This window comes from Rhea americana, unplaced genomic scaffold, assembly GCF_003343005.1.
Source record: "Rhea americana isolate MKP2758 unplaced genomic scaffold, rheAme1 scaffold_107, whole genome shotgun sequence".
NCBI lineage: Eukaryota > Metazoa > Chordata > Aves > Rheiformes > Rheidae > Rhea > Rhea americana.
The window spans coordinates 69,696-81,746 of NW_028185117.1; the positions used below are offsets into that span (position 1 = coordinate 69,696).

Below are 12,051 nucleotides of genomic sequence, written 5' to 3' on the forward strand. Positions count from 1 at the left end.
AGCGAGTGGCCAGGCACTCCACAGGAAAAGCAGAATGCAGAGCAGTGAATTAATGTAAAAGTCTCCCGAGTTCTATAGACCAAATCCTTCTTGAAGGAGCAGAGCCATAGCCTCAGCTTCAAACAGGCCTTATCATGTTCTCAGAAGAGAGAGCATCAAATTCATTGTAAAATGCCCTGAAACATCACACTATCCTTAACTGAGCACCACAAGCAGAAGCCTCACTCTTGAAGAAGAGATCTCTGACTAAGTGTTGCTGGAACACCCAGGCTGTTTTCAATTACCCTCTTTTGGAGTCTGGGTAACAGGCAGCACATTCAAAGTCCTCACCATCCTGACTACATTTCTGTTTAACATCATGTAAATCAAGGAGGAGATGGTTAGTAGAGGCCATCTGGTAACACTAAAACATTAAACAAAGCCATTTCTATATATCTCCAGTATACAGGCAGTAGTACAACCTCAAGTGGTTGCTTTCATTTAATCTAGTTTTCAAGTGAAGGCAAAAATATCTATCTCATCCTCTTATGGTACTTTATTCCTTGAACAAGTGAGTATGACAAACCTGAAACCCAACCACAGCTAGGAATAGTCTGAATCACTCTAGTGACACTGAGCATTTCCTGAAATCCTGTCTCAAGACAAAAAATACTGGAGAATACTGTCAAAGAAATGAGCAACTGTTTTATTGCACTATGCTTTGACAAAAGCATAGGTTACGTTAAAATTTATAAATGAATTCAAGCTATACTGTCACTAGCTTTTCTGCTTTAAATTGCAAACGCAAACCTAGAAGAATCCATATCTGTATACAGTCATATTTACATAACTGAGCTTTTTTCTCCTCAGACAGAAATAATGTGCAGTTCAGTTTCTCTACTGCTTTTCAATTTCTGCATATAGCACTAAATTCCTCCAAAAACTTAAAATTCTTAAAATTTAGCACACTGTAGTTTCAATTTGTTCTATATTTAGCAACTGACTGTTCTCCTAGCTCTCAACAGAAGAAAGGGAAATCTGGTATGAAACAACTAACTTTGAAATTTGTAATGCAGCTGTTCTGACAGCAATTTAGGGGAAGAGATGCCCAAAAATCCCAACAAGGCTTAGATGGATAAATATCTTCAGGTAAGTAAGTAGAAAACAACTATGTGGGCACATTACTATATCTATATGACAGTATTCTGCCAGCATGAAGAAGCTAACACAGATCTACAGTGCCACATCATTTTGACAAACATGGCTATACCAACAAATCCAATAGAGTAGACCTGTCCAAACCCCCCGAACCATCTAACTCCCATGTGGTCTGCTGAAATTTTCTGCATCTGCCTCTAGAAGTTAACGGTCAGCCCTAGCAGTTAAATGCCACCTTCTAAAGGACAAAAGATGTTCAGGCCTGAGTAGTGTTACCAGCATGAAAAGGAAGCTGCATTAGAGTAAATTCAGTAAAGCCTGCTTTGTGGTTCTAAAGATGAACATCACAAAAACATAGGTATAGGACTGTTACGTTAATACCATTTCTACCTAGTATGAAGGAAAGGATGCTAGTTTCTCCAATGCAGTAAGAAACATTTCAGCACTCCTAAGGATTTGAAAAAATATCTAGTCTCCCATGGTGTGATTGCTCTGTATGAATGGCACACATCATATACTCAGATACTTACTTGGAAGTATTTTCAAGTATAGATTTGACTTCATTCATTTGTTCTTTTCCAAAGTAAACTACAGTGAGGTGAATTCTCCCATCCTGCTGAATGCCAATTTCCCTAGGGAATAAAGATAGATTTACAACTTCTCCCAGAAGTTTGCTTTCTTAAGTAAACAATACCAAATGGGGAAGGCATTCCTGAGGGCATGATTCACTAAGAGAGGTCCTTGTACTGACAAAGGGGCTCACTGCCTCCATCAGACGAACAGAAGACTATAATTATCTTTCATGTAGATTAGGAATTGACTGTCTAAGTAGCACTATATTAACAGGACACTATTAAAACAGCCCATCCAGTGCTCTGAAAGATCAGGCAAGTATTACCTCTAGCACTTAAGAGAGTAGGAGAAGGAGTATTTTAAAGAAACCACTCAAACCTCTAATTCTTAATCTTGATTTCTAGGTTAAAAAAATATTCCAGAGGTCAGATCTTTGGCATTATGTTAAGGAGCATTTCCTAAAATCTAAATATCAACTGGAGAGAAATCCAATAGCATAAGAGAAGGATCAATCTGACCTAATGCTAGAGATCGTGTCTCACTTGTACGAAGTTTAGTCAGCAAGATTTAATCTGTAACAAGCAGAGAGATCAGCACCACCAGAGGGTTATTTATCCCATCCAAAAAGAAGCATCTATATGGCTAATTCAGACAAAAGCCCCTATTTTTAGATGGCCAAAATCAGGCAAAACAAATTCCTTTGTAAAAGTCAGTATCTTTTGCTAACACAGTCTTTCCTGGGCAGCTATTTAAAGCTGCATCTCAGTTAGATTTTACCTGCAAAGGTTGTCTCTATACTAAAAAGAAAACAAGTTTAAAAGTAACTCCTTAACTTCAAATACATTTCTGCTTGATTTTTACTGTCTTATCTTTTCTCTGGCAAAATGCCTGGGAGTATTAATTCCCTTTTTCCCTAGAAATGTTACTCTGCAACTAATGRTATAAAATTGTTGTCACATAGAAGAATGTACTCCAACAAAACAGACTGCGAGACATAAACTAGGTATATGCAATTCAGAACCTGATGACTGCAATATAACCAATCTTACTGCTAAACATAATGCATTAAACAGTCAAAAGCCTTTCAGCCGCTCTGATCTTAAAATGATTTCTTAATGGTGCAGTGATATTTTCTGTAAAACTAGCACAATTTTTACTGAGTGAGGTCTCAATAATTCCATAAATTGCATCTCACAGTCCAAAGGTAGCATACAAAAGGAAACCCACCTGAAGTTCTGCATGAACTGTCGAAATTTGCTGGCTCTCTTGGCCAATGGGACAATGACATTAATAAGTGTGTCAGCCATATTGACATTTTCTTTTTTCACTTTCATTACAGGACCGAATGGCCGGAATAAAACAATCTTCTTGAATTGGTGTTTTGTGTCTCCTTTGAAAGTCAGCTCATACAATGTGCCTTTGTCTTTTTCTGTGCGGTAGATCCCTACAAGAACACAAAAAAGAAGAGATTTTGAATTAAAGCTGGGCTCCCGGGGGGAAATAAAGGACACTATTTGATGTGCCACACACAAGTTGAAAAAGCAGCAGAGGTACAAGACATTTACTTCTAAACCAGTATGTAACCCACCATCACTTGGAGGATGCTCAGTCTGGCAGGGATATGACCCTGGGTTCCAGGAGCTATTTGGTATTCTCATGGGTATATTCCTAGACTTGGCTGAGCTACAAACCCCTGAAGGTTACTGTTTGCTCACACACATTATAAGCCAGCAGACGCACTGTCCTTATTTTTGTGAATGGTCCAACTGCACACTGCACACCTCAGAATACAGCATGCATGGTAATGATTATGCAGAGACACTGCGCAACCTGCCTCTCTGCAAGGTAAGTGATTAGGCCATGTCCCAGAAAAGCAATTTCCTGATGAGCACAATCATAGCCTCCTTTGTAGGTGTCTCTCTGCYGGGCAATGATGGCAGGTCCCATAATAAAACAATGGGGCCAGGGGCCAAGTTCCAGTGGTCATCAACTTCCTCATCACTGATCAGAACAAAACTATCCTGCTACTCAGCTCTCAAGAGAACTTTCTCTCTTTGTGGCAATGGTGCCCACTGCTGCAAGAGTAACAGTGTTATGCGGACAGCAAGGATGATACTATGGAGACAGTGACAGAGCACTAGAACAGGCTGCCCAGAGACGTTGTGGAGTCTCCTTCTCTGGAGATATTCAAAACCCGCCTGGATGCCACCCTGTCTACCATACTCTAAGTGACCCTGCTGAGCAGGGAGGTTGGACTCGATCATCTCCAGAGCTCCCTTCTAACTTCAACCGTTTCATGATATTATGAGTTTGTCAGAGGCTAAGCCTAGGACACAACCCTGGAGACCGCATTAGAGTCTCCAAGGATATTTCATTCAGACAGCAGCCAAGGTAGCCAAGTATTGCTACCTTGCATATACTGCCATCTCTGCCTGTGTGATTCACCACAGGGTGGACACTTAAACAGGGAAGGCCTAGAAGCAAACAGGAGTCAGACATTGCTGATGTGACTAAGCTGCTGCTGYGTTGAGGCAGGCACTAAGATGAGTGGAGACTGTGAATGTGTTTCTTGACAGGATTCCGATACTAGTTGGTCTTTCTTGCAAGGATTTAAATTTCAATATGAAATGTACTCTTAAGATACGTAGGGGTGAAACTGGTCCCACACTGAGGGCTGGCATGAACTGTAGAAGTATTGGCCTGCGCTCTACTGAAACTGTTCTAGGACCTTAAATGAGACATAATTGGCCTAACAGCAATAGATCTTACTCATTCAAAATGACACTTCAATCTCTGCAACACATTAAAATAAAGCCTTTTTATGGTCAGATCCATTAGGTTTAAGAAAAAATAATGAAAATATTCATTTTTATAGTAATTGCTAAGCTCAATATAAATGTACCAACAATATCAATCACTGGAATAGTGTATTTCAATTGCTTTCTATCCTGTGCAGAGACTCGAGGGATAAACAAAACATACGGATGGAAGGAAACCTCTCTGCTTTTTTCTTTCTTTCCACCTTACTCTGGTTATGAAGGACAGCTTAACCCAAATAACGCTTGTTTTCCATCTTAGTCATCCCCTGATGTTTAATAGTGTTTTGTATCTGATCCATGGATAGTCATCTCTCTCAAAATTCTTGCAAGGGTCTTAGGCAAGGGTTTCTTTGAAACAGCCAAGCGACATAAGCTGTCCATTTTATATTATGGCTTTATATTGTTATGTTCAGAACATCCAAAATATTCATGAGGTGTGATTTTATCTGGCAAGAGTTCTGCGGGTTGCTTCATCTTCTCTACCATTCTCTAGTGTGTTTTATTTTAACGAGCACTTCTGCTGGTTTATTATATGTGGAAGGTTTACTGATCTGTTATTCCCTTCATGTTTTAATATAAGCTAATTCATCGAATGCTCCAATCTTCCAGTACAGTACATGGTTCCAATGAGAAACTGCTATTTTTATTAGCAACTCCATCATTATTTCACTACTAATCTTTTAAAACCATGCCTTTGATTCCCCCTAGCCTTTTCGATATAGTCTGCCCAAGCTGTAGACCATAAACTACACACCTATTTCTGAATTTGACCATACACTTGAAACATTTGATGACTCAGTAGTCCCTGGATTTCCTCCTCTAGGCAAAGACTGGAAAGCCATATCTTTGAATTTTGCTTACTCCCTTGTTCTTATAGAAAGTCTGTTGAAGATCTGAGTATTTTGCTGGGTGCATTCACTTATTTGGGCATTGCTGAAGGCAAGGCTCCTTGAGGAGGCCAGTATTACAGAGCTTGAGGTAGCATTTTGACATGAAGCTAAACAAAAATCTAAATTGAATCTAATTTGCATTCTCCTCTAGAGTCAAATTTATAGGTCTGTTTTGTATCTTTGCTCCCTCAGCACCCACAAGTGCTGAGGGAGCTGGCAGATGTTATTGTGAGGCTGCACTCAATCATTTTACAGGCCATGCAGAACAGGAGAGGTACCTGAGGACGGGAAGAAAGTTAATACCACTCCCTTCCTCAAAAAGGGCAAGAAGGAGGACTCAGGCAACCATAGGCCAGTCAGCCTCACCTCCCTCCCTGGAAAGGGGATGGAACAGCTCCTCCTGGATGTCATCTCTAAGCATATGGAGGAAAAGAAGGTGATCAAGAGTAGTCATCATGGATTTACGAAGGGGAAATCCTGCTTAACCAATCTGATAGCCTTCTATAATAGAATGACTGGCTGGGTAGATGAGGCGAGAGCAGTGGACATTGTATACCTTGACTTTAGCAAGGCTTTTGACACTGTCTCCCATAACATCCTCCTAGGCAAGCTCAGGAAGTGTGGGTTAGATGAGTGGACAGTGAGGAGGATTGAGAACTGGCTGAAAGGCAGAGCTCAGAGGGTTGTGAAGAGCAACACACAGTCTAGTTGGAGGGGGGCTGGACTAGAGGATCTCCAGAGCTCTCTGCTGCTATACACATATCCTCTTATTGATATAAATATAGAAATAGTTGCTTTTTCAACCCTTCAGTTTTGTTCTTGTTTAGGACTTTTATTACAGCAGAAAACAAGGCAGGGTTCCCTTCTGCAAGGTGATCATCCAAGAATTTAGAGTCCTAACACTCTGTAGAGAACTGTATGTGAGCTTAATGCACACAATTAAACAGTTATTCTCAATTCTCATTTAAGATGCTTTTCTTCTTCTTCTTCTTTCTTTCTTTTTTTTTTTTTTTTTAACAAGAGAAGTATCCGAACTGACAAAAATTTACCTATCTTCTTTTTAGGTAGGAAAATGAAGTTCAAAGAAACAAACTGACCTTTGCCCAAGGTTAGATAATGAATCCTGGAAATGAGCCTGAATGTCTCAAATCATTCTAGGGACTCACCCACAAGAGCATCCTGCCTTTCAAAAGACTTGTTCCATTTCCAAAGGCACTAATTCATTCCTATCAGCAGGACTTATGTGACTCAGAAAGATGCATCAGTTTCAGTTTTTAAGACATAAGTTACGGGGAGGGAAAAAAGAGTCTCAAAATAGCAAAACAAAAAAATCCTTAAAAAAGCTCCTTTAAAAAACTATAAAGCCTTAGAAAGTCTGTAAGTTCACTAGACATAAAAAGAAGGGTTAATATTCCTGGTACTGCTTCCATTACAGCAGCTATGTTTCAGAATTTGCACTGTTCCTTTCAGAGGCAGGAAGAGAAGTCAAAAAATTCGGAAACCTAATATAGAAAGGTCAGTGAACAGGAGCTTTGGGTCACCAGAGAGACTGGCCCTAACAAGAAACAAAAGGACAGGTGAGAAGAAAAAAGGACCTGGGCTGTAAGGTTAGGACTAAAGAACAATACCCAGTCTTTGGAACAGCAACTCCTAGGGCACTCTGAAGGTATGGAAAATATCTGTTTTCTGTTCAGCAGGGTAGGCAAACAAGCTTTTGTGATCTGCATGGAAGTGCTTACCAGCAAGCAGTCACGTAATCTTAACAAAAAGCTATTGAGTGGATTATAATTTTAGCCTCTGTTTCAAGCCATAGGCTTCGAGTCTTCTAGGGTCAACAGAAACACATGCTTATGTTTCCACATGCTGGACTTGTGCTCACTACTTTTCTGCTGCATTCTTCTGGAATCACCATTAGGGTTTATTGACAATCACCCTCTCCACTACATGAAGAAAGTCAATGTCACTCCAGCCAAGAAGGAGAACCCAGGAAACTACAGGCCAGTCAGCCTCACCTCCATCCCTGGAAAGGGAATGGAACAGCTCATTCCAGACATATGGAGGAAAAGAAGGTGATCAAGAGTAGTCAGCATGGATGCAGTAAGGGGAAATCCTGCTTAACCCATCTGACAACCTTCTGTGGTGGGATGACTGGCTGGGTAGATGCAGGAAGAGCAGCAGATGTTATCTACCTTGACTTCAGCAAGGCTTTTGACGCTGTCTCCTGTAATACCCTCCTAGGTAAGCTCAGGAAGTGTGGGTTAGATGAGTGGACAGTGAGGTGGATTGAGAACTGGCTGAAAGGCACAGCTCAGAGTGCTGTCATCAGTGGTGCAGAGTCTGGTTGGAGGCCTGCGGCTAGCAGTGTCAGCCAGGGGTCAGTACTGGGATAAGTCTTGTTCAATGTACTCATCAGTGACCTGGATGAAGGGACAGAGTGCCTCCTCAGCAAGTTTGCTGATGATAGCAAGCTGGGAGGAGTGGCTGATACACCAGAGGGCTGTGTTGCCATTCAAAGAGACTTGGACAGGCTGGAGAGTTGGGTGGAGAGGAACCTCATGAGGTTCAACAACGGCAAGTGCAGAGTCCTGCACTTAGGGAAAAATAACCCTCGGCACTGGTACAAGGTGGGGGCTGAGCTGCTGGAAAGCAGCTCTGCAGAGAAGGACCTGGGAGTGCTGGTGGACAAGTTGACCATGAGCCAGCAATGTGCCCCTGTGACCAGAAAGGCCAATGGTATCCTGGGGTGCATTAGGAAGAGTGTTGCCAGCAGGTCAAGGGAGGTGATCCTGCCCCTCTACTCAGTCCTGGTGAGGCCTCATCTCGAGTCCTGCGTCCAGTTCTGGGCTCCCCAGTACAAAAGAGACATGGAGGTACTGGAGAGATGTCCAGCGTAGGGCTGCGAAGACGATCAGAGGGCTGGAGTATCTGCCTTCTGAGGAATGGCTGCAAGAGCTGGGCCTCTTTAGCCTGGGGAAGAGAAGACTGAGGGGGGATCTTATCAATGTGTATAAGTATCTGAAGGGAGGGTGTCAAGGGGACAAGCACAAACTCTTTTCAGTTGTTCCATGTGACAGGAAAAGAGGCAATGGGCACAAATTGAACCACAGGAAGTTCCACCTGAACGTGAGGGGGAATTTCTTCACTGTGGGAGTGGCGGAGCACTGGCCCAGGTTGCCCAGAGAGGTTGTGGAGTCTCCTTCACTGGAGATATTCAAGGCCCGCCTGGATGCAACCCTGTCTAACATGCTCTAGGGGACTCTGCTTGAACAGGGGGGTTGGACTAGATTGTCTCCTGAGGTCCCTTACAACCTCACCAATTCTGTGATCCATTCTAACTCAATATGATGGTCTTCCCACTTCACAAAGACTAAAACAGCTTTCAAGGCAGAGCATCATCTTTGTTCCCAGTGAGGTTTTAGGGCACAGCTAGCCAATCCTCAGGCCCTGTCAAACTGAGAAAGCAAAGCTACTTTTTTTATTTCTCCCCAACCCACTTCTTTAAAACTCTAATCACTAGACAGCCACATCCTTCAGGTAACAAAGGTAATGACACTGCATATTTGACAGTGCCATGACTGGACATTTGTGAAGTAGTCTGGGATTTACTGGACCAGTTCCTATTGGGAAAGAGCATCTGCAGACAGCAATTACATTCACTTTCAGAACATGTAGCTCTGTTTTTTTGGAGTCTCCAAATTATTATCTCCATTTTTTGTGAAAATAGATTACTTACTAATCTCTTCAGCTCTGCTTCCACTTACATAAGTTAATGAGCCAACCTGAACAACCAGCCTCCTACTGTAAACGGAGTCGTCTTTTGCCTGCTTATAATACACAGAGATTTCTAGTCTTTTCCATGCGGTCTCTTAGTAACTCCACGTGGCAGAAAACCAATGAACTTGGTGTAGGAGTGGGAGGAACAAGAGGGCACCAGGGGAGAATTATAGCAACTAGAGCAGCCTGAGTGCTTCTGTGAAGAAAGAAGCCTAAGGCAGAGCAGCAGCCAGATGGATACATTTCGGGCCCCAGGGAGAAGGTGTGGTTCACTCAGTTTTGAATGAGGAAAAAATGGAAAATTCCACCACATGTCAGCTATTACTCCTGGAAGGCGAACTGTCTGAGAATCCTATCCAAATTTCATGTAACAGCAAATCTGCTGAGAGGGAGTTTAGCTCAGATATAAGGTGCTAGGGTCACCGTCTGATTCCCACGCACAAGTTTCTGTCTAGAAACTGCAGAGGATGCAACACTTATTTTAAAAGATCCCAGCCACAGGGACAAAAGCATTTCTCCTTAGATGTGAAAAATGTTTGAAGAAATGCTTTCCCTCTGCAAAGACAAGAAGAAAGGCACAAAATGGGAGAGAGATATGGATCCTAATCAACTTTATTGCACCACACCATCACCCTGCATACTGGTATATATTAAAAATGAATTAGCACCAAAGTGATGGCCAGTACCAGATGTGAACCACAAGGTAGAAAACAGAAATGCATAAAAGCCCCAGGCAAACAAGGTTGTCTTGTATCACTCCAGTAGACAAGTGAGACCCGCACAAGGCTGACTTCAAAACAAGCTCTCAGTCCAATCCATATTTGAAATGCAGAATTGAAAAACCCTTCCCCTTCTGATATTATACAGAGCAATTATACTGATCAACAGTCTTTTGCCATTCTTGGAACATGCAGGGTGGGGGATAGATCCTGCCAAGAGGTGGTAGAGACTTCCCAAGAAAGTCTGCAGGGAAATCTGCTGCCAATTCAGCCTGCTGTTTGCAGATTGGATGCAGAGATGCTGGCATTTACAGAGCTGAGTTAAGAGTGAGGATTTGCTACCTTGCATTTACAGAAACAAAGGTCTGTCTTGCAGGTGAGAACAAAAAGAAGGTTTCTCTAGTGATGCTTAAGCAGTTTGGACTGGGTCACATGCAGGGCTCCCTCCCTCTGGATTGCATCATCAACCAAGGGGAGAGCCCGTAAGGCCATTAACATGCGAAAAAACACCAGAGAGCAGTGCTACAGTGTGTGCCCTTCGCCACTCCTTTCTGTGCACCAAATTCTGCCTTGTTTCCTAAGGATTGTGCTGGTACCCAGGCAAAGACTCTTAACAGTGCACAGGGCAAGCACCAAGCAAAAGGGTGACTTGAAGCTTTGAGAATAATAGAATACTAAGCAACGCATATCAGGAAATTTCTCCTTCTTTCCCTTACTCTTTCTCCATCAAAAAGCTGATGCCAAAAAGTCAGCTACTTATATGCTTATTCAGCTCTTAGCAGCATGACCAGAGCTCCTACAACATCAGCAGGAACATATTTTGAAATGATAATAAACTGAACAACAAACAGAAGCTGCAGAGAAGCCTGTAACTCCAGGAACATTCAACTGCTAAGAACCAGGAGCACTTCCCTGCTCCCTTCCCAGTTCCTCTCATCTGAGCAAGAGGTATTTGACTGCCATGGACAGAGTGCCTGGACCAGAAGGAAGCTAGGGCCTATTCAGCAAGGCCTCCAGTCTGAACGACTTGTGTCCCTGCTGTGGAGGCACCTGCCACACTGTGGGTATATCCAAGCGTGGCCGAAGGCATCCACTGTCTCTTGATAGTACAATTATTAGAGAAACACACACACACACAAAAAGTGAAAAGGAATAACTGGCCATTTTACATGTTTTACAGAAATGGTCTTTCTTCATCACATGGAGTTTGTTCGTTCTGCTCTACTCATAAGCACTACATGAAGAAAACAATCCATAGCAAAATTATTAGAGATGCAGAATAAGCATGGGGGCTTGTGCTCAGCACATTAGAACAGTCACTCCATAAAAAGCAGCCCTATCACCCAAATGCCCTCTAAGTCTGCAGCACAAACATCTGAAGATCAAGAAGATAAGTTTCTTCTGCTATATTAAATTCAGCTATGTCAGCTGTGGGTTAAGTCTCGCTTACAGACAACACTATTGAACAACAAGCAGGCAATGAGCCAGTTGCTACAAAGTGAAGCGAGGACTAGCATATCACAAGTAAAAACATAGTGCTCTCTTACTGAATGGGGAATAGCCATAAGCCCTGGGAAACAAGATCCCTGCCCTGTGACGCCTTGTCCCATATCATGTTAGCACTACGCGCATTCCTGCCCTTTAAGTCAGAGCATCCATGGAGCAGGGGCTAACCTAAATAGCTCTTACCCGCAGGGACATCCCAACTCCTGGAGGGCATCTGGTGCCTCTGTATGGCTGGAAACAAGCACCCCAACTGGAAACAAGCAGGCATAACAGTTAAAGCAATGCAGGGACTTAAAATTCATCTCGTCTCATTTATGACGATGCAACATGGGAGTAACTTCACTGTTTTTATAGGGTCCCTCTAGGTTTCTGTTCCTTTGCATAGCACGAAGGATCTTTTCTGGGTCTTTTTGCTCCCTACATCTTCTTTCCTCTTGTTAATCTGACTTATCCAGACTGTAAGAACTCTTGCTACAGTACCAGACATTTGCCTATTTAACACACTGAGGGACTGAGCCAGGTTGTTTGAATAAGCTGGAATAAAGAGTGGTACAACACCCTCCTAGCCCTTAGGCCTTCCAGGTCTAAGTCAATCCCTTGTCCAAGATATTTAAACTGTTATCTAAACGTTTG

The 12,051-nt window shown here is 42.5% G+C and overlaps 1 protein-coding gene across 12 annotated transcripts in view; it reads right to left on the bottom strand.

Moving 5' to 3' along the window:
* The window catches only part of CSGALNACT1 (chondroitin sulfate N-acetylgalactosaminyltransferase 1), a 58,653-nt gene that overhangs the window by 6,427 nt on the left and 40,175 nt on the right, over positions 1-12,051 (bottom strand). For 11 of the 12 annotated variants that reach the window (XM_085309813.1, XM_085309790.1, XM_085309781.1 and 8 more), the window contains 2 exons: positions 2,938-3,154; positions 1,668-1,769 (listed from right to left, as the gene is read on the bottom strand). In XM_085309813.1, coding sequence (XP_085165939.1) covers positions 1,668-1,769; positions 2,938-3,154 — 319 coding nt within the window. The remainder of the gene's footprint in view (positions 1-1,667; positions 1,770-2,937; positions 3,155-12,051) is intronic. The other variant, XM_085309843.1, reaches the window with a different exon arrangement.